The 24,505-nt window shown below is 33.8% G+C and overlaps 1 protein-coding gene across 1 annotated transcript; it reads left to right on the plus strand.

Annotated features, from left to right (window-relative positions):
• The first annotated feature begins 1,362 nt into the window (after nucleotides 1–1,362).
• Nucleotides 1,363–24,505, plus strand: LOC133186141 (synaptotagmin-5-like). The gene is made up of 7 exons (XM_061321415.1): nucleotides 1,363–1,751; nucleotides 6,686–6,884; nucleotides 20,288–20,471; nucleotides 21,083–21,220; nucleotides 21,612–21,934; nucleotides 23,437–23,554; nucleotides 23,794–24,505. The coding sequence occupies exons 2-7, from the start codon at nucleotides 6,696–6,698 to the stop codon at nucleotides 24,099–24,101; spliced, it is 1,260 nt and encodes a 419-aa protein (XP_061177399.1). The 5' UTR covers nucleotides 1,363–1,751; nucleotides 6,686–6,695; the 3' UTR covers nucleotides 24,102–24,505.

Consider the following 24,505-nt stretch of genomic DNA (forward strand, 5'->3'; position numbering starts at 1 on the left):
AGTCTAAGACTATCACGTACAAAATGTACGATGATATAGTAAGAAACCTTTCCACTTCTGATCGAACGTATGAGGTTTTTTTCCCTTGAAGATATGTACCCTGACATGTATGAATATGATATGAATCTGCTAAAGAAAGATAATATTAAATTTTTTCATAAACTTTCTATCGTACCGTATAATTACAAAGTTTTTTAAATTTTATTTTTGGATACTTTTGTTGAGGGGTGGGGTGGAGGGGTGGGGATGGGATGGGATGGTGTTACATTCTAGATCAGCAGAACCCCTTCTTAAACACTGAATAGAGCATTGCAATCCCCCGTTGTCATAGTATAATCTGATAACATTGGTTCTGATTGGTAGCCTTTACACTGCCCAAGAAATCCATCTTTTTCATTTACACCTTGAAAAGGTAATCAATATCTGTATGTATAGGATGATGTAATTAACAGTGACAGACATCTCGTCAAATTTTGTACAACATCCACGCCATTATACGCTCGATGAAGTTCATTTGATGCAAAAAATGATTATATTGTAGATGTAGATGTACATATATTTGACTGCATTTTGCCTATTTCTTTTGAGCATTTGTATTCCTATTCATGACTGACCTTTCTTCTTTCTTATTTTTCAACTTTTATTAAATTTAAGAACACATGTCAAAAATCAAAATCCAATTGAAAAAATAAGGAAATTAATCTTATTTGAAGAAAAAGAGCACTAATCGCAGTAATGTTCTCTGTTTTTTGATATACGAGTATAATAATATTTTTTTATTAGATGTGATTTTTGGGGGTAAGTGATTGGAAACAGAAGAAAAAAATAAATCAGATAAAATGACCACAGACGGCATAGCAGTTGTTTGAAAAATAAGGTGTGTAGCGACCCCTGATTGTTGCGATGCCATAATCCACTGGAGTATAATAATTTCCTTCAGCTGCAACAAGTAAGAGCTGGTAATAATGTGACACGGACATTAAACCTTGTGTTCTGCGATCGAACCATCGACCAGCTAAGCCTAGAAACCAAGAAAGGTCTGTCAAACGAATGATACTGTGAATGAATTGGATTTAACAGATGTGTGAACGCTCGTAAATCCTGATCGTCATCACACGTGAGTGGACATGTAAATACATCTATATACATTTAATATAGCATCAAGCGCTAATGGAAATAAGTTGACCAAAAATTAAAAACACAGATGGACTCGGCAAGGGAACTCTGTCCATATTTATTGCAATTTTGATGTACATGGTAGTATTTTTATTTGTATAATTATGTTATTAAAAATATTGCTTCTTTTCTTCAGAATGATGGAATATTTTTTACAGGTGCATGTTTGTTTACTGGGGGTAAAGGACGTCAGCGCGTTGCAATATACATCGAAGAGGTGCCAATGTAGCGAAGTCGTCGCTACCGATCCGCACAAAGAACTGTCATTGATTCAATGCCCACTCACTAACGACAGATTCTGTAGGCGCTCTTCACTGGGGTTGCTTTTAGCCGACCAAGCCGACTTCATGTCGACAGTATTCTTTAGATTTTATATCACGGAGAGTAAGAGGACCAACACATAAGGTGGCGATTTACCTGGATGCTGAAGAAAGAGTCATTAATTGACATTTCCCTTCGGTCTTCACGTCATGCCCTTGTTTACGTGATAATGAATTCTCTCGAGATTTGATATTCGAGATTTTGAGCTTCACAAAGGAGGAAATGGTTCCCAGGTTTTATTCAGGTGAACAAAGGTAAGAAACAGTTCGAATCGGTAATTGTTTTTGTATGTTCATAAGTATGTGTAAAGGATAAGGCATTCTCATATAATCATTCACTTAAATGAATATCATATTCCTCTCAGTGATTGATATATTGTTGTTGTTTTTTTTTTTATTTAATTTTGTTGTTTTTAGTTATTTTAAACTTTTTTTCCTTTTTCATGTGTAAATTTTGTCAGTGTCCTTTGGAATAAATTATTTAAGGAAGTCCTGTAGGAACCTGGTTGTTTGTAAATTTCTCTGCATCATTTAAACGCATTTGCTTCGGTCCATTTCCCCAATGTAAAGCTCTGACAAATTACGGATAATGTCCACAGCGAAGGACGAATGATGTACGCCTTCCGGGGACAAAATCTCTATTACAACAGCGTGAAATCTGTACGCCACTTCGATCGGCTCCAAAGCTTAATCAACTGCTGTGAAATTTAATAGCTCTACAGAAACGTTACATTCATAATCGCATAAAGTGGATTAAAATCATGTCACCCAAGTAATGTTTATAATATATTTACGTGTTAACGTTCAAAATCTCTCATGCATGCTATGTACAACATATAATAGTAAGTAGACCGAGGTAAAAATTGAAAATATGACGATCTGAAATTAATTGATTTTAGTTTTAGATTTAACCTTTTAGTTTGCAGTTCAAAGAGACTGTAATCTTTTTTTTTTTTTTTAAATCTAGAATTTTATGAATTACATAGCTTAGAATCGAGACCTTATACTTTTATTTCAGTCATAAATTTTCTGATAGTATTCACCAATGAATTTCAGAGACCGACTCTAATAAAGATTAACCAAAATAGCATTTATATTGAGAACGTTAAACTTTAATAGCTATTTCCAGAAGGTGAGTTATGGTTATTTTAAAAATTCATTACAAATCTTAAGTCCATCATTTGTTAATTAAATAATAACTACATTACTGATAATTACAGGGTCTTATCGGGTAGAAGTGCAGTAGTGGGAGCTATAAAATTATCATCGTTACTTACTCGTTATAAAAAAAAATCTACAGGGATCAGGGGAGACCACTCCCTTCTTGATTGATTTACAATTAGAATGTCTCACTCAATACACAAAGCCTTGTGTGTGCAGAGAAACATCTCTTATTGGAACTTTATAGGATATAGTTGATGTTTCAGGATCTAACCTAATTCTTGTCAATCATGAACAGAAGCCATTGATATTGTAGAACTCTTCTGTAAATAAAGGTCGAGTGGGATATAGAGGCATATTTTTGGTCTGAAGATTAGATATTTTTTTTAAAAAATTGCAGATCTGTTTTGTAATTCAAACAGAATTCATTTTAATAGCAAGTATTTTCAATCGAATTGAGGCTCAAATTAGCAAGTTTCAAGGTTCTAAATATTATTACATTGTGAGAAAAAAAACAAGAGTTGAAACGGGTTGTTACGGCATGCACATGTACAATCATGTACATGATAAGGGGACGTCCATTTAATTTGATTCTGAAGGGGGGAGGGCAAAATTTTCCAGTCAGATTATTTATTTTCATACCAGTAAAGGACAGATTATTTATTTTCAAGATGATCAAGGACAGATTATTTATTTTCTTCTTCACTGTTTTACAAAAGTTTTACAAAAAAATAAATAAATAAATAATATATCAAGGACAGATTATTTATTTTCAACATTTTCGGGGACAGATTATTTGTTTCCAAAATCTGCCACCCCACCCCCATTCAAAATTAAATAGTCGTCCCCTAAGTTTCCGTGAAGCATATTATGTCAACATTGATAGATGTCAGAAATCCATGTTCTGTTGCCTTCTGAAGTTTGGATTTACAAGATGTTAATATTCACAATATGACAGTTTCGAGTTTTGTTTTTTTGTTTTTTTTTTTTATAGGTTTTTGTCTAAAACATTCAAGCTAAGTAGATTCGAAAATTGCTATATGATGACGCTGTTAATCGTGTAAAAAGACAGGGATTAATGAGACATGTGTTAATAATATCTAATTCAAAGCATTGTTTATATTAAATCTGAAATGTTGAGAAATCAATGTACGGATTAAAACGTTCTTACAGTACAGAAATATTCCTTCAAAAAATTACTTGGTCATACATGCAGAGATTTATTGATTTTTTTCTATCATTTTTACAGATTATATCTAATACTTGACAATTTGTTTATGATCGCTACTAAAATGAGCATTTATGGTAGGAATATACGTTTGAAATCAAATGTTTCTGTTAAAATATGCTTCATGGAATTAAAATACATATACAATGTATGTACAATTGCTCAAAATACATAAAATCTCTCTCTCTCTCTCTCTCTCTCTCTCTCTCTCTCTCTCTCTCGTGTCCGTCCGTCTGAATAGACGTATATGTCTTTCAACATTTCACATTTTCAAATTTTCCAAATTTATTTTGTTCCTACCATCTTTCCAGGGTGAATGACAGAATGAGGTTTCCATGAGGATAAATAAACTTTCTCCTTGAAATATGCACAAAGATTCTTTCTAGATCAAAATTGCAAAATTGTATCAGTCTTTCAAAACTTAAGGGTTGCTAAAGCTTGCTTAAATCTCTAACCTTAACATAATTACTCGTCGTACAGTTTCAATAAATGCTATGAAAACCTTCGCCAACAAAATTTTTTTTCTGGATTTTGTTTTTTTTTATAATTTTATCTCTACTATATTATTTCTACTATATCTTTCTTCAAACAAGATGTGTTTGTTAAACACTGATGCCCGCGTATGGCAGCTTATGGTGAAAATCAAAGGTTCTCAGGTGCAAGTCAAACACTAAGGTCAAGAATTCAAAGTTGTAAGTACACAAAGAAAGGTCTTGTAACAAGGAATTCACCTGTGAGATATGAATGCCCTAGCACTAACCTTTCAATAGTTATGGCCAAGGTATAAGTTTTTCAAAAGTAGGTCAAACTCCAGCATGTGAAGTATGAAAGCCCTAGGACCAACTGTTCAAAAGTTATGTCCAAGGTTAAAGTTTTCAAAAGTAGGACAAACTCATAGGTCAAGGGATCAAATATTTTGGAACCCAAGGGATGGTCTTGTCACAAGGAATACACATATAAAATATGAAAGCCCTAGGACCAAATATTCAAAAGTTGTGGCCAAGGTTAAAGTTTCAAAAGTAGGTCAAACTCATTGGTCAATTTCAAAGAGTCAAAATTGTTGGAACCCAAGGGAAGGCATTGTCACAAGGAATACACATGTGAAATATAAAAGCCCTAGCATCAACCGTTCAAAAGTTATAGCCAAGGTTGTTGGAATCCAAGGGAAGGTCTTGTCAAAAGGAATATAAAAGTAAAATATGAAAGCCCTAGCTTTAACCGTTCAAAATTTATGTCCAAGTTCAAAGTTTTCCAAAAGTAGGCCAAACTCATAGGTCAAGGTCAAAGGGTCACAATTGTTAGTACCCAAGGGAAGGTCTTACCACAAGAAATACACATGTGAAGTATATAAGCCCTAGCATAAACCGTTCAAAAGTCATGACAAAGGTTAAAGATTGGTAAAGTTTTGCTAAAGTGAGTCAAACTTTAAGGTCAAGAGGTCAAAACTGTTGGTACCGAAGGAAGGGTATTGTTACAAGGAATATACATGTACCTGTGAAATATGAAAGCCATAGTTCTAACCAAAAGTTACGGGCAAGGTTAAAGTTCTTGCGGAAAAAAAACAGATACAGAAAAACAGACAGACGGACAGACAGAGCAACAAATATATGCCTCCTTCCTCAAAATGTCAAGGTTTTGTGATTTCGGAACTTCACACAAACCCTTGACATAAGTCACTATTTTGTTTGAACTTTCCTCTCCATAAAGCTTGACTTTTTATGTTATAAAAAACATAATGTTTCATTGACATGTTATTGCTCTGTCGATAGCGTATAAAATAGTGTATGAAATAGCCATTGTATTTCAAGAACGACATCTGACAAGATGAATTTCTGGTTGTATCTGAAGATTTTCGTTCGTTATCGATGCCAATGTTGGTTCAAAACATGAGCTTAATTGTTCAAAAACAATAACAAAGTCATGGGTTTATCGAGTAAAAGGCTAACACACATTAATTAAATCAAACGAATGTTGGTACATAGAAACTGTGATCAATTTATGTTCTATCCTTAATTCTGGAGGTTGTGATCACATCAATTAGGTGAAGGAATAGGAAGCCTTGGCGCCATTTTACAGTCTATTTATAGCCAAGTCTAGAACTCAATAAACAGGGAGTTCGTGGTTCCCAAAGAATAAACAGGATATGACATTGTTAATTATAGCTTTATAAAACATGTAGTAGATGTTAACTTTGATACAGAATATTATAATATTATAAAAGCTTTGTGATTCCATAATAGAATGAACGTAGATTTTATCAAACAGGTATCATTACAGTCCTTGTTGAACAATTTTGCAATTGCTAAGCTATGAACAATGTGATTTATTTTAGAAAAAACAACCTTTTAACACAAAAATCTTTTGTAAACTTTTCCTTTGATTAAGAGAACAAGCCTAATTTTTCCAATATTTCCTGTATGCTGTATAAATTGAATCTAATTTATTGCTACAAAGGAATAAATGCAGTGTATGGTGAATTCGTGCAATCTAATTCAATGATAACAGGATCTTTATATCCAACTGGGAAGCAATTTCTTTGTAAAATGATAAAAGAAAAGGCACTTCAGACGTTGGAAACAGTGACTCTAAGAAATACCCCTCATTATTGAAAAACTGGATTTCTCATATTTCCGAGAAGTATCTTAATATAGTATAATGTTTCAAGATCCTCGCCGCTTTAAACATCTATGAAATCAGGATGGAATAAAAAGCAAGTCATATTTAAATATATTATGTACCAATAGACTACAGTAAATTATCTGTCAGCAGAGTTAACAAGCGTTCTGTAATTCTGTTGCAGGAGGTAGACGATGACGAATGCTGTCGTTCTAGGAGTCACCTTGGGTCTTGCAGGCGTTGTAGCAGGCGTGGTCTGTTTTGTGCTATGTAGAGTGTACCGGAACAAGAAGCACAGGCAACATATTTCCTCATTTTCCGGATATGATGCCGTTGGAGACTACAAACCACCATCCCTGATGTCCATTTCTACAGCTTCGCAGGTAACTGAACACGCTATAATCCTTCAGGTACTAAATGTTCTATAGCATCATCAACAACAGATTGCTAATCCCTAAAGCCTCACAAAAACCCGATTCCTGTAATAATAAGTTTCCATTAAATTACCAGTAAGGAACACCTGTCAGGTATTTGAATGTCTACAGTTGTAAATTTTGATAATTGGCTCTTAAAGCCGAACAAATACTAATGATTCTTAAAGCATCACAAGTAAATGATTACCTAAAGTCTTGCAAGTAAACATCAATATCTTTAGTTTCACAAATAATTCTCTCTGCATCTTGGAGCCTCATATGAAACTGATCCTCTACAGGGAAAGAAATTACAACCCTCACCTCTACGAACTTATTCGGAGGCTTTTATTTTCTGCAAATTATAGTACTCGCAGTAGCTTTGCCGAGATTTAGTGAGACTACAGCGAGACTGTTTATGGATAATTTAAATTATTCACGGAAGTGTAGCTAGAAAGTGAATAGCGCGCGGAGATGGTAAACAGTTACGTTTCAGTTTTCACCACTGTATAAGATCAGTTGAACCGTACATTAATCTCTCTAAAATTCATTCAAACTTCTCCAATAAGTATTCTTTGTGACACATTTTCTGCAATCATGTATAAAAATTTCTTTTTTAATATGTTTGCAAAAGAACTATAATATTTTCTGGCGTCAGACTAAATTTACATGCTAAACGGGGTACCAACGTGAATTACTGGTAAAACCGACAATTCAGCAGAATGAGTTCAATAACATAAGGAGTACTTCTATTACTACGGAATTGTTCGTTTGGAAATGACCAAATCAACTCGCAATTGGAAAAAACACAATGATGATTTTTTTTCATGCATTTTAGAGATGAAAAACATTGTGTGTCCGTTATTAGCTATTATTTCCAGGCTGAATTGTTAAAAAACGTAGAATTCTAGGTTTCCCAAAGTCATTATGTAAGGCGATTAGCATATGTAGTCTTATGCTGTACTATCGGTAAATACAAATGTCAGGTGGATTCCCTGGCAAAAGGCAAAAAAAAAACCAACACACGTGTTCATGCGTATTGTAATGTAAAAAAAAAAAAAAAAAAAAAAAAAAAAAAAAACTTGTCCATCAAAATGCATACGAGATGCTGCACGTTCTCCGAGCTCGCTTATCCTTAAGGTACTGATGCTCTTTAGCAAAACATTCTCTGAATGTGGGACAGATTAACTCGTATTGTGCACATTCTATAACTTTGAATTTCTTGTCAACAAATTAACAAAAAATTACAAAGACACCAATATCATTTAATGAAGTGAGGTGAAGTCCACGCCCTTCCTTATTGAGTGTATGACCGGGACATCTTAGTTTCTAATTTTTGTATCTTTTTAATAAAGACAATAAATATTTCCAAAAAAAAAAACCCGCAGTCCATTTAATATTGCATCGTAGATTGACCTTAACCAAGTTTTTGGAAGTAAATTGTAAGCATTTAGAATTAAGGCCAACATTCTTTGCTATACATTCACTATTATACAATTGTTCGTGGTAAGAAATCCACTATGCACAATAATAACTATTGTCATATAAGGTAAACAAAGGTTGTCATTGTAGTAGATATTAGTAAATACATTCTTCTACCAGCCGCTACTGAGGTTCTATCCTGTAACCTCTGAATGGGTCAAGCAAGTCCACCTGTCATGAATATTTATCACAGTTACACTAGTAGGTGTGCCTACGGTACTAATAAGCTTCTTGTAATTTACATAAACCAACAACTTAGAATGGAACTCCCCCTTGCGCTGTAAGTTGCAATTCCACAATCAGAAAGAAGACAGTAAGTACCTACGGCTAGGATGTTTTCGCATAAGCTTTTACGTGACAGGTTTCTCTAACTAAAACAACGCCATGGTTCTCTCTGTTGAGGTTCAAGTCTATCAGAGCTTGAGAAAGTGATATGACAAATTGTGCACGATTTTAAGTACAAAGACTCAAAAGCCGAATAGGAGAGGTAAGATGAGTATTGGCTTTCGCTTTTCATCTCCTTTAAATTTTAAATTTAATTTTGTGAAATAGTTACAGTTTGGTTGATTTTAGAAAAAGTCATTCTAAAAGAAACGTTTCTACTGTTGCTTTTCTTGTATGTAAGTGGTCCGCTGGTTTACAAAGAGAGTAGCTATCTCAAGTTCAAACGAGATCCAAGAAGTTAAAAAGAAAATACTCTTGGACCTCCACGGTCTGTGAGAATTAGACCGATCCGTTCCCTATCATATGCCCTGAAGTTAACTTATTGTGTATGCTGTTCGAATATGTCCAATGATTAGTTGTGCTGGGCTTACGAAGGATGTTCCAAAAATAAGGGCACTTTGCTGTTTTCATCCATACTTTTGATCCATTTATTTATCCCTGCCCTTCAAAGTACTCACCCTTGGCCTGGATACACTTTTTAGACGATCAATCCACTTCTGGAAACATTTTTCATACTCCTCAATAGGGTCACCCATCATTAACTGATACATTGCATACCCAAGGGCATTTCGTGATTCGTATCTTTTTTCAGATAGGTGGAATTTAATTTGGGGAACAGAAAGAAGTCGCACGGCGTTAAATCTGGAGAAAACGGGGGTGTGGTAGGACAGTAACCTTTTCCGCCTCCAAATACTCGGTCACAATGCGTGCTTTGTGTGCAGGCGCATTGTCGTGCAAAAGTCGGAGATACTTCGTACCCGTTTTGGGGCGACGACTTTCGTAATATTTCTTCCGTTTTTTAATAACAACATTTTTTCTAGAAGTTACCTGTGGCTATTTTGCCCTTTGGCACAGGAATTTGCATGATAGGGCCTTTATTGTCAAAGAAAAAAAATATAAAACCTGTACGGTTCGTAATCTTTTAGCAATACTAGGTCGTTTTGCATTCTTTGATGCCCAAATTCTGTTAGAACTCTTACTTTTTGGCTCAAAATATTGTACCTATGTCTCATTGCCAGTAACTAAAATATCAACTCTTTTTGGCATATTTTGGATACAATTTTAATAATTTCTTTGCATTTTCAACTCGGAATATCTTTTGTTCATCGCTAAGCAAATGAGGTATCAACCTAGCCTTCATCTTTCTAAGCTTTAGATTTTTTTTTTCAAAATACCATGAACACATGCTAACGACAAATTTGTCATCCGAGCCATTTACCTTGTATATCTTGCGTCTCTCCGTAAGATATGTTTGATTTTTACCATGTTATTATTGGTTGTAACTGTTGCAGGGCGACCTTGGCGAGCAGCATCTTTAAGGTGTTCGTAACCTGTTTTAAAAGCAACCCACCTACAAAACAGACATTTGACCATTCCCATAGATATCACAGACCTCACGATGAATGTCTACGGGTTTATGCCAAGTTAGGACCTACCTTTTTTACAGGCCCTAATTTCAACCCATTATTTGCTCTTTTTCCAGTCATTTTGAATATAGTGTAATGAATACACAATAAAGCAAAGTACACTGTAGCTAAGTCAGTGAAATTGTGAACATGAAATTTTCTTACGCTACGGTTAAGCGATGAATCTAACGTATCGATGTGGTTTCATTACGATATTAACACGATTTTCATGCGAAGAAAATGAAATGACATTATTTTTGGAACATTCCTCGTACTTCCGTTGTTGAAATGGGTGTCGAATGGTATACGAAGCAAGGAATGTAAGAGTATAGAAAACTAGCAAGACATATTGCTTCCTACAGGAAAGTAATTATTTAAAGTTTCTGACTTTTATATGTCACAAGTGGAGTAATAAATATCTCATTATATGTCTAAGATGAAATCAAGGGCTCTCAAAAGCCCACAGATCACCGCTCTATGTGTCAGTAGGGCATTTTAATGTCAAGATTCCAAGTTGTCCTTTTCCCGTAATTGGATAAAACCATATAAAACGAGGTCTCGTGTTTCAGTAGGTGCTGGCATAGGTGCTGGACTTTTGATTTTGGTGAACCACAAATTGTTTGATTTACAACTAATGATTTGTTTACAGACTTAACATTTTTATACCGATCCTAGGTGTAGTATGAAATCCCTAAAAATTAATGTTTATAAATTGCAATTAAATTTTGTTCTAGGAAGGAGAATAAATATCACAAACATAATATTTCCTTCATCATTTAAATATTCTTGGATTTACAGAAATTAATACATATAACATGGTGGAGAGAAAGAAAGGGGTGTATATATTGCCAACATTTAAGGCTGCTTTACTTCAACAAAATCAATCAATAAATATGTATCTTTGACTTAATTGGATTCAAATATATTATATCCATGAAATTATTTAATGTCTGATATACGAATAATTGCCATGCCATTTGTCAGCTACATGTAAAATAAAAAAAAACACGTGATTACTAAGACACCTGTAATAACACTAAATGCCTTTGTTTTGTCAAAAAAATTATACATGCAACACTACAAAACCATATTATCACGTTTTGGCTCGTATTATGAAAGGATGATACCGGTATAGTATGGGATTAAAATAAGATATCACTTTACGGATAATCACACTTTGAGCATCTATCTAGCTTTCTCTTGCAATGCATTATTTTTCATTTAAAGAATGGAATAAATCGTGATTTTAAAGGTTTTGCTTACGATTTTAGTTTCTAATATATATGATGAGATAAAGTGTGTAACATTTTGTAATAAACTATTCTTAATCGGATAAAAAGAAAAATACACATTTAACTAAAAAATAATAAGCCAATTTAAGTTAAGTTTGTTTACGTCCTTTCTCCGTGACGTACTTTTGCTAGAAAAAAAGGAAAAAATAAATTGTTATGCGTGTTCTGTACCAAAACAATCCTGACAAGATAAGTTTGTGAAACACTGATGTCCCCGTATGGCAACCTATAGCAAAGGTTAAACTTTCTCAAATGCAAGGTACCCAAAGTAAGGTCTTTTTCTTAAGGAATATACCTTTGACATATGAAAGCCCTAGCACCAAGTTATGGCTAAGGTTAACGATTTCTAAAAGTTGGTCAAACATCAAGATCAAGGTCAAATGGTCAAAATTAATGGTGCCCAAGGAAAGACCTTCTCACAAGAAATTTATATGTGAAATATGAAAGCCATTGAACCAATCGTTCGAAAGGTATGGCCAATGTTCAAATTTCCAAAAGTAGGTCAAATTTCAAGGTCAAGGTCAATGGATTGCAATTTTTGGTATCCGAAGGAAGGTCTTGTCACAAGGAATAGAGTTGTTAAATATGAAAGCCCTAGGAACAACCGTTCAAAAGTTATGGCCAAGGTTAAAGTTTTCCAAAAGTAGGTTTAACTCCAAGGTCAGGGGAAAGGGTCAAAGTTGTTGCTATTCTAAGGAAGGTCTTGTCACAAGAATTACATATGTGAAGCATGAAAGCCCTAGCACCAACCATTCAAAAGCTATGGCCAAGGTTAAAGTTTCTTAAAAGGTCAAACTCCAAGGTCAAGGTCAAATGGTCAAAATTGTTGGTAGCCAAAGAAGGGACTTGTCACAAGGAATACACTTTTTTAAACATGAAAGCCCTAGCGCCAACTGTTCAAAAGGTAGGTCTTGTCACAAGAATTACATATGTGTAAAGCCCTACCAACCGTTCAAAAGTTATGGCCAAGGTTAAAGTTTCTGCAAAAGTAGGTCAAACTCCTAGGTCAAGGTCATATGTTCAAAGTTGTTGCTATTCTAAGGAAGGTCTTGTCACAAGGATTACACATGTGAAGTATGAAAGCTCTATCACCAATTGTTCAAAAGTTATGGCCAAGGTTAAAGTTCGGTAAAATTTTGCAAAACTGGGTTAAACTCCAAGGTCAAGCTCAAAATGTCAAATTTGATGGTGCCCAAAGAAAAGTCTTGTCACATGGAATACACATATGAAATATGAAAGCCATAGCTTCAACCAATAAAAAGTTATGGCAATGTAAATGTTTTTGCGGACAACAGACAGACAGACCGACGAACGGACATGGCAAAAACTATATACCCCCAAATCTTCGATACGGGGGCATAAAAAGAGGGATGGAGAGAGTGCCTGTACGAGATAACTATCATGCTGACCTGAACATCTCTCAAAATTCAAAGAAAATTACTTTTTTAAAAAGAGAGTCTGTCATTAAGTCATTTTGATGTCAAAATACCTTGTCGGTTAGATGATAACTGGATCATTTTTTCCCTCATAATCACCAAACTTTCATTATAGTTGCAGGAAGCGCGAAGATGAACCCGTTTCTAGAATCAAAACTTCAAAGTTCATCACTGTTTAGATTCACTTCCATCTGAAGAGGTTTTTCCATTTTTTTTTTCATAGTTTTCTTAATATTGGTTAAACACAAGTTTCTGATTTAGAACAATGTTTTAATTACATCCATGACATTTTAAATGGATACCATGACTAGCATATGATTTCTATACATTTACCATTCAATTCTAAAAGTCGACTGTTCCTTTATTAATGGTAGGTTAAATTTTGTTAAACGAATCTTAAGATTAGCGGGTGGAAGGTCACTGGTTCACCACCTTGGATACAAATGGTGGTATCTAAAACATTTGTAGTAATGCTGTGTTGCCCTAACTTTGTCCTTTAAATAATAACACCACAAAACATTTGTTTTTCATGTTTTGCTCATTTGATGTAGTGTGGGGTATAGAATTAAATATTTCACGCACTCTCACAGCCTAGGCATTTGTCTAATCTATTTCAGCACATTATAATTTCATGTAAAGGATGGAATAGTTTGTAATTTAAAGGTTGTGCGTAAATGTTTCAGTGTTTCTTTTATGTGGTGTGAAAAAATTACATTTTATGCATGTAATAATTTTTATCTTAATCGGATAAAAAAAAAAAGAAACTCGACTCCAAAAAAAAAAAAAAAAAAAAAGTTATTTTGTTTCTTTTTGGTGTATTGTTGCAAGAAGAAAAGAAGGAAAGACAAAAAATAAACTTACGACCTCTGAATGTTCCTTTACCTTCATGATGATCCCCCTCATTTTCGATCGATCGAGAGAGAGAGAGAGAGAGAGAGAGAGATTCCTTACATGTAGATGATGGCAATAAGACGTCAAATTCAAAACTCACCTAAAAAATCCAACGACTACCCTATCCTTCTATGCGACGACAGTATGTCAGTAGGTCATTTTAATGTCAAAACACTACGTTGTCTGGCTGATAAAGGATAAATCTTTAAAGTAAGATGCAAGTGTTTGGTAGATGAAACTTTTCTACGGATCAGAAAGTCAAATGAGGTCATCGTTGCTAGAATTCACTTTCAAATGAAAAGTTTTAAGGTCTCTTTCTCTCTTCATAGATTCGATTGTTTTAATATCGGTAAACCACAGGTTGTCCGACATTAACTTTTGCTAGTTTATAATTACAGCCTTGCATTTTATACCGATTCCGCTAAATATAGGACTTTTCGTGAGAAGGCAATGTTATAATTAGTTTATATTGTTCTTATCAATATTTCAAGTATTTTGCTAATATCAGTGGGTCGAAGGTTATTTAGTTATACCCCCTCCCAATATAGATGCCTAAATATATGAAGAGATAGATTTAAACACCAATATCAAAGTCTTCTCAACCATAAGATGATCTATTAATACATGTGCACCTTTATCTCAATCAGATTTAAATCTGTTTCTATCAAGAAATTATAGTATTTTATATGGAATCTTACATCCATGTAAGCCACTTTTATCATTAAAAATCAAACACGTGGTTACTACAACACTTGTAATAATACGACTTAGATCATAACACCTCTGAGTTCTTCATCACGATTTGGCTCGTGTTCTGAAAGGATTATATACTGTGAGATAAAGTGTGGAATTTGGAATATCATTTTAAGTATTACTACAGCTAGGCATGTGTCTATGTTTTTCAAAGCATTAGTTTCTGAATGTGTTACCTTAATCGGATAAAAAAAAGATCAAAATACATATAAATTAAAGAAAAACTAGAATTCTGGCTTTAACGTAATACAAAACAAACCAATGCAAACAAAAATGACGATTGAATTAATATGCTAAAACGAAACAGATAAAATTACTGTTTGCTCTCTCTCTCTCTCTCTCTCTCTCTCTCTCTCTCTCTCTGTGTATGTTGGGGAAGGAGAGTGGTGTTCCTTTGCATAACGAAGCACACCTCTGCTTTTTCTGTACTTTGAGTGCCCATATTTAATCTAATCAATCGAGAGAAAAAAAGAAAGAGAATGCATTAATATTGAAACCTAAATTATATTAGAAAATTGGAGAATAAAATTGATATTACATTCGCTGGGATTTTTTTTTTAGATTGTTACATGTCGAGATGATTCCTAAAATTCGACGAAAAAAACATAAAGAATTAATATACTTTGATGAAAACAAAATCTTAAAAATATATTTAAAATTATGAAAAATTCATCGTCTACAACATTTACCCCAGCCCTCTCTCCAATAGGGGATGTCATGGCCGTAGGAACCGGGGGGGAGGGGCTAGGGGGGGCGTGCCCCCCCCTAATTTTGCCGATATATAGATTACTATAGAAAACATAGCTGCTATATGCTTGTGTCCCCTCAATAAAAATGTCTGATGACCTTTTTTTTTTATTGCTTGTCAAGGAATTTTTGGTAGTTGATAGTGCCCCCCCCACTTACAATGTATAGCTGTGCCCCCCAAACTGAAATTGCTTCCTAGGGGCCTGGATGTTTAGGGGTCAGCAGGGGTCGGCAAACACCATGCCTCATCCAAGCATTCAGAAGGAAAATATCAAGGATGTGACAAAATCTACAAGAACTTAAACTCTAAATTTTAAATTATAAGTCACTTTGTAGTTCGGCTCAAAGGATTAATAGGGGTCACATGACCATTTAATATTAAAAGAATAGTGCCCCATGCATGTACAACTGCATATGCTATTAAACCCAAAGTCTATACAGTACAGAGTCAGTAGGCAACATAACAAAGGTATCCACTGGATGTGATATACAAAGGCTTACAAATAAATTCAATGATAAAATATGAACGGAGGTCAACTTTTCGAAAGTAATCACACTATGTGATAGAAAGCCTGTTAATCACTTACTGATAAATCCAAAGTATCTAAAAGAGGATCAGTTGTCAACTTGTCAAAGGTAAGCATTTATTGTGACATACAGAGAATTCATTGGATACTTACCAATATATCCAAATTATCGGAAAGAGCATCAATTGACAATGTATCAAATATTCCCCAAAGGTGTCTGACTGAATGCACGTGAATTTTCATCAGATACAAAAAAAGAAGCTTTTTCTTTGTTGCATTCACCTTCATCAAATAGGATATCCTCTATGTTCTTACGTAAGAATAAGGTGGGAGACACATACACCATTTACAGGTAATGTTGGAATATTGCTGCATAAAGAAGGAAAGTTGACGATGGAAAAGACGAAGTCATCCCGTTTGTCATACAGTTTAGTTATAAGTTGGTTATTATCGACTAAAGTCAATATGAAACGTATGTTACAGATTCTGTAGTGTCTTTAATTTCGAGTTCACTGGGATATATCGAGTCGACACATGAATGAAAGTAACTATTGTTAATTTATAAAACGTCGTCTATATAACTAAATGTCGAGTTTTAGGCCACAGCAATAGTTTTCTTTTTCCCCTTTAGGAGTTTGTGAATAAATTTGCTTTTGGAATGTAAAAGCAGGTCGGATAATAAAAGGGCACAATTAGTGCCCATCGAAATTCCAACAGATTGTTGTAAGATTCTTTTACAAGGAACTTACGACTAAGACCAAAAACTTTAGTTGATTGTAAAATTTTGTAAAATTAATTATTCTGTTTTAAATCGATAGCATAAAAGTATTTTTTAAAATTCTTTTTAAAAGGATTAAAACAATTTTCAAATCAATGTAAAATAGAATGTTATGAGCAGATTTAAATTTTGGTCTTAGTCGAAAGTTCTTTTGTAAAAGGGGCACCTGGTCTCCAAAGACTACATAAATGTTGTCAATGAGGAACTCCAGCATCATTTTAATATCAACTTCAGAGTACTTGGGAGTAGAATCAGAAAGATTTTTAACGAAGCAATTTTGTTGACAAATCACAAGACATGCAAATGTACGAGTTCCATTTTATTGTCTTTAATATCAAAACACCTGGTTGTAAAATGGTTGAATAAAGTGTAGAAAAGTCATAAGTTTTGATTTTACTAAATTTTGGAAAAAAATGATTTTAAATTTTTGAAAAAAGTCTTTTGAGTTTTTGAGAATCTACATTTGATGAACACCATTTCTAGAATATGCTGTAGCACACACAGTACGTCTTTTTTTATCCCTCCACAGCAGTTCATATTTTTGTAAGGAGTAAAGATAGGGGCTTGGTAGAGCACTTGCTGGACCCAACAACGTATCTTTTTTTGTAAGGATTTTTATGAAGTTTTGGAACCAGTGTAGGTAGGGTAGATCGAACTCATCTTCATTGACTGGAATGTTAAAAGTATGAAAGACTGAATGAATTAATCCCAAGAAATGTTTTCCTTGAAATTGTCAACAAACAGTAAGATATATTGTCATTTTTTTTTCCATTTGAACGAAATACAAGATATCGTTCAAGGATTAACATATAGTTCAGATTCTAGTGTCAACTGATCTTCAATGCTTTCACACCCCTCATTTCACTTTATTTATCTTTATTGTCTCATTTGCCTGCTTTTAGTGACAAAATCTTTATCCTGTTGACATTATTTGTGTTTGGATACAAGCTTACTTTTTACTCAGATTTACCATGCGTCACCACACGTATACCATTTTCTCTCTGCCCACGTGTCAAAACAATACCAAATATATATCCAATAACTGCCGTCTACAACAGACATTATTGTTTTGTACGCCATGGGTTCAGAACTTAGTCAAATTGCCATGAAGGATACCAGAAAGTACTATAGAAGAAGGAAGGTAAGCTATAGCATGTAGAGGTAGACAACAGGTGACAGGAGGCAGGTAAATTTTGACAGTGTTTATCTGTAGATTCTGGTATGGACATGATGATGCTAGATTTCCTGACTTCAAAGTGTCTGTGAATTTTTAGTGGAACGCAAAATGATACTGCCTTATCAGAAAGGTTGGAATGCAACTTCCATTTGTTTTAAGGTTTAAATAGATGCTGAATATAAAAAAAAATACAATTCTAGACGACGTTGAAGAGTTCTTTCTTGTTGTGTGATGAGTTGATAATGTCCAAACCGCTCTTTTTGTATAAAACGGATTAAATTCCCTACCAGACAGTAGAATTTTTCACGGAAATGAAATCGAGATAGGTTGGAGTACAATTGCCTTCTCAATGCTAGTTTTATACATTAAAAATGCTTTGAGAAGACTTAACTTAATATATCTGTCTGTTCATCCGTCTGTCGGTCCGCCTCTCTGTCTATCAGTGTGTCCCACTTGGTTTTCGCACTTTTTTAAAAGCTTGCAGATTTTTGGTATTTGATTGTACCTTCATGAATTGCAGATCAAGTTTATATTTCGCTCTGCGTCAGTGATTTGATGGAATTATGGGCTTCCCATAAGTAAAATATACATAGTTAACTTTAGTAAATTAAAGTTTCAAAGTTATCACTATAGTTAATCAAAGTTTTCAAAGTTATCACTATAGTGTCATATAGTGATCACTGTAGTAATCAAAGTGTTCACTTTAGTTAATCATAGTTTTCAAAGTTATCACTATAGTTAATCAAAATGATTTCACAACTGCATATAATGTTTTGTGATAGAAGTCTCAATTAGTTTCACATTAATTGCACAACATAGATAATATCCCGTTTTACAGATTTTCTCATTTTACCAAAGTTACCTGGCCCCAAGACCATAAACTGAGAACAGACATAAGTCAAAATTTCAAATTGATATAACTTTTGAAATAATTTTGATAATAGAATAAAATTTTCATCATATAATTGAATTGAAGTGTTTTGCACATCTGCAAATTTTTAAGCTAATATATTGAATGAAACTTAAGATACTAAAAATTAAAATTTTGACTTAAGTCTGTTCTCAGTTTATGGTCTTGAGGCCTGTTGATGTCATTCCATGCATGTTGTATGCAGTACAGTTTATTTAAAAAAAAATCCATAATTCTTTTGGAAACCTCATGTTTTTCAATGACTGCTACTGGCTTAACATTTCTAAAATGAATATTGTTTGTTTTTCATTTTACTTTATCTTTTTTATATTAATAAATTAGTAAATTACATTATATTAATATCATTTAGCAAGATGTATAGAGTTATCATCTTATATACAACGATATAAAGTATATTAGATTTATAGCCATAGTAAATCAATGTTTTCATAGTGATCACAAAAGTATTTAAAAGTTTTCATAGTTACCATTATAGTGTCATAGTGATCACTATAGTAAATCAAAGTTTTCAAAGTTATCACTATAGTAAATCAAAGTGTCAAAAGTATCACTATAGTTAACTATAGTTTTCACAATGTCGAAGTTATCACTTTAATTAACTATAGTTTACTATAGTACTTTTTGTAAGTTTTTTTTCAATTATTTTTAAAGGGAAACAGATTACACTTGCTGGTAGGGAGATAGTATTGTTTATAAATGCAATACTCTCAGAACGCTTGTTGAATTACATGTAGTTACAGGTTTGTTTGTTTGTATGTTGTTTAACGTCCCTCTCGAGAATTTTTCACTCATATGGAGACGCCACCACTTGCCGATGGAGAGCTGCTTTTGTCCTATACTCGGCACTTACGGCCATTGAGCAGTGAGGGATCTTTTTCGTGCCAGCACCTACTGCGACACGGGACCTCGGTTTATACGGTCTCATCCGAAGGACCGGTCTCCAGGTCCCACAGTGGGATTCGAACCCGCGACGTAAGGATCAACTCCTTTCTCCGCGACTCTAGAGCGAACGCTCTAACCACTGCGCCACGCGGGCGACGTAGTTACAGGTCATTGACAATTATCAGTTTATGATTAGTTAAGTGGTCTAAGTTAATTGACATTTTGTGTCACTTGTCATGGAAATGCTATCTTAATGACTCAATAATAGTCTTATTTCGCTTTTCTTGAAGTCACAACCAATTTTTTAATTTTACAAATGCCATCGCTACTCTGGTTCAGATAATGGGTTACATAAAGGGGGTTTATTGATCGTGGTGAAATTAAGTACAAACCCGCATAGAAAAATTGGCTCCACATTGATACTCCCCGTTAGGTTCCACTTTAAATGAGTAGGTATGGGCATTGACATTTATCTATCTAGGTCCCTTAAAACTAATTCGGAAAGAGAAATTTCATACTTTGGTGCCCAAAATGCAAATTGTTTGTTACATGTACACTTTTGGCTTTTGTTGGGACAATGAAAAAATCCTGCCGATATTCTCAATTATTTTTTTTCTTTTACACAAACAGGAAGCGTTTATGACAAAGGAGCACCGGCCTGTACAACCGTCCACTGGTCCGTCAAACTCCAGGGGGAGTATTTCTACAATGTCCCGGGGCAGTATCAAAAGTGACCCGTTTACAGAGGAAACCAGCAGTATAAGTGCCCGCAGCGACACCAGCGCAGATAGTCTCATATTTGATCCCAACTTTGGTGAGTAGTTTTATAAATTAATCTAAGGAGTGGTCATCATTTTACAGTTCAACGGTTACTGAAACAATACAGTGAAATTGACCTTCTCTCCCAAAAAAGTTACATGTATATACCAATTTTTTTTTTTTTTTTTTTTTTTTTTTTTTTTGTTTTGTTTTGTTTGAAATTATTTCAATCCCTTTTTTTTTCCTTTTCTAACTCTTAAAATGGAAAAAATGTCGTTTCAGGGAAAAGTTATATGACATCAGTAACACAGAATCAAGTGTTGATTTTTAAAAACTGATATGAGAGACATAATACGATATATAATGTATAGAGCCAGACAACTGAAAGATAAATTTTAACAATCTGTTGCTTCCGTTATCTCTAAATGTCACTTGTATAAGAGGATTTTGTTTTCAGGGGAATGCAATGTGTTTTATTATATAATAATACCTCATTAGTCTTAATGTGGCATTAAACGGCAATAATATTGCATCATGAAACATGCGCACGTGGTTTTAAATTGAATAAATTGAAAATTTGTAGCATAATTCTTTTTTTCATTTTTACGTAAAATTACTGTTAAGAATTGTTATACGTGCAATAACCTTTTTACACTAATTTTACAGGTGCTATAAGACCGGATCTGTATCCCAGGAAGGATGCAGTACTTCAGCAGTCCTCTGTGGAGCAGGGCAGGGGTAAACTACATATCCGAATCAAGTACGACTTCCGGACCTCAGATGTCCTCGTCCACCTCATTGAAGGTGAGGTTACCTTGATTCAGTGTGCAGATCATTTCATAAATTTACATTATTACACATACACTTTGATGTCGCCTACAACTGGTAGAAACTTATAACTAGTCAAATAGATACTAAAACAATCGTTTAAGTTCTTCATTTTTATTAATACTGAAATGACACATATAACACTATATAGCGATATATCGGTAGAATTAAAGCTCTGTAAAATTCGTATTATAACTGTCATCTATTTAAGCTATGACAGTATTCTTTGTTATTTCCAATATGTGCGTTATGAAAATTAAGTTATTTCTGTCAGGAACTTAAGCAATAAATGTCTCTAGATCTTTTAAGTAACACCACCATCTGCTTAGTAGTGATATTTTTACTTAAATGTTGTTTTTCTTTTAAGCTCAAGAACTTGTGGTGGATAGATCATTTGATCAGGAAGGGGGATTTGGAGATCCCTACATCCGGATTAGTATGGTTCCGGAAGTAGATGAGAGAATACGACAATCATCTGTCAAACGCAGAACCCACAATCCGTTTTATAATGAATTCTTTAAGTTCCCGGTGACACTTGACGAAGTGAAAGAGCGGACATTGATTTTTCAGGTCTTTGACTTTGATAAGTTTTCCCGTCATAAAACACTGGGTGAAGTTAGTGTCAATTTGGGTCAAGTCGACGTCACAAACAGCGTAGAGATGTGGTGTGACATTCAAAAGCAAAGTCAGGTACTGGTCTTAAGTTATAAATATCTTACCTACACAAATCATACAAGAATTTAAAGTTATAAATATAATACTTACAAATCGTACAGGAATCTTAAGTGAAAAATATCTTACCTACAAAAATCATGCATTAATCTTAAAAGTAATAGACAAAAAGTACATGAATACTAAGTTATAAATATCATAACAATCGTACATGAATCGTAAGTTATAAATATCATACCTACAAATCGTACACGACTCATAAGTTATAAATAACATACCTGCACAAATCGTACCTGAATCTAAATATAAATAACACAGCTACACAAATCGTACCTGAATCTAAATATAAATAACATAGCTACACAAATCGTACCTGAATCTAAATATAAATAACATAGCTACACAAATCGTACCTGAATCTAAATATAAATAACATACCTGCACAAATCGTACATGAATGAAATACGGAGATAACAGTATTTAAAAGTCCATTAAAACAATACAAATCGGGAGCAGAGCAAACACGGAACTAAAAAAAAGCATCAGAGGTCACACACGTTGTGTGCTCATCGTCATGATCGGGCAAACAGTAAAATTAGTAGACAATTAAGTGTTTAAATGATGACCTAATAATTAGTATCTACACATCGTACATGAATCTTATGTTATAAATAGCATACCTACAAATCGATCATGAATCTAGTATATTAATTACATACCTACATAACATACCTACACAAATCGTAAATGAATCTTTAATTATAAATAACATACCTACACAAGGCGTACATGAATCTTAAGTTATAAATAGCATACCTACACAACTCGTACATGAATCTTTAATTATAAATAACATACCTACACAAATTGTGCATGAATCTTAAGTTATAAATAGCATACCTACTCAAATAGTACGTGAATCCTTAATTATAAATAGTATACCTACACACAGAGTACGTGAATCTTTAATTATAAATCGCATACCTACACAAATCGTACATGAACTTTAAGTTATAAATAGTATACCTACACAAATCGTACATGTATCTTTAATCATAGATAGCATACCTACACAAATCGTACATGAACCTTAAGTTATAAATAGCGTGCCTACACAACTCGTACGTGAATCTTTTATCATAAATAATATACATACATAAATCGTACGTGAATCTTAAGTTATAAATAACATACCTACATAAATGGTATGTGAATCTTAAGTTATAAATATCATACCTACACAAAAATCGTACATGAATCTTAAGTTTTGAATAACGTACATGTATCTTATGAAACTCAAAGCAAGCTTCATTTGTTTGCTAACATATTCTTGCGTTCTTTGAATTTGTTTTTTATCATAGTTTGTAACACTTTTAGTTATTAAAAATAACTTTTACTACTTTTTTTTATAAACAATGTTCATAACTGTAGGTTTGAGCTGAGTACAACAAATATGAAGTTTTTGTCGGACCTAAAGCTAACTAATTTGACAAATATGAAATGCTGTTATTATTTTACAGCACAATGATATGGGTGAAATTTTACTGTCCCTGAGTTATCTCCCCACGGCCGAGAGGCTGACGGTAGTCGTGTTAAAAGCTACAGAACTTGTGATGACTGCAGCGGGAGGATCCTGTGGTGAGTCGTCCCACATTCTTTTATTTACTGACTTATAAACTAAGATTCAGTTAACTGTTCGTCTTAATAAGCACGACTTTGATAAATAAATTGATATTTGATTTGTTTTATTTCGGTTAGTTTTAATTGTCGTAGAATAGTAAAAGCATGCACTTTTGACAAAAAGAATTTTTTTTTAGAAAAATGTGAAAGAAATAAGATTAATAGCCTCTCAATAATAACAATCTTTTCCTCTACAGACCCGTACGTACGGGTGTCACTTGTTGTGGACGGGAAGAAAGTTAAAAGAAAGAAAACCTCTGTCAAAAGAAGTACAACAGCTCCTGTCTGGAACGAGGCATTGACCTTTAACATTTCCTCAGACATGTTGTCAAAGTGTAACCTTGAGGTCACGGTGCTTGACCATGATCTGATAGGTCACGGTGAATTTGTTGGACGATGTATTATAGGACCAAACAGACCGGAAGCGGAAGGTAAACATTGGAATGACATGCTTAATAACCACCGGAAGTCGATGGCAATGTGGCAACACCTTTATAGACGATAACGTTTTATGTGTTTTCCAACTATTCATCACAATTCTGTTTTTTTATCTTATTCATCAAAAGAAAAGTGCTTTATGAAGAGTGATTTCATATCCCATCTCGCGAAAGATACTAGGTCCACTTGTTCATAGATGTTTGTGTTATAGTGTGTGCCGGTACTTGCCTTTTATCCATTGTGATATTGAATGTAACCCTGTCATATATCGACCTGATGTATTGATCACTGAGTGTTGTGGCCTCTGCCATTGGTCATTTTTTTCACCATTTGCTTCTTGTAGTACACGTGTTTTCTGTATTATAAAAACAAAATGGCAGTATATATGTTACATGTTGAGAGTGGCAAAAATATACATACTTATTTATTTTTATGAAACGTTCATGTTTCATGAATAAAAAATCAACTCCA

This window comes from Saccostrea echinata, unplaced genomic scaffold (assembly GCF_033153115.1).
Source record: "Saccostrea echinata isolate AGI-Se365-2 ecotype Australia unplaced genomic scaffold, CSIRO_AGI_Sech_v1 ptg000012l, whole genome shotgun sequence".
In the NCBI taxonomy this organism is placed as follows: Eukaryota; Metazoa; Mollusca; class Bivalvia; order Ostreida; family Ostreidae; genus Saccostrea; species Saccostrea echinata.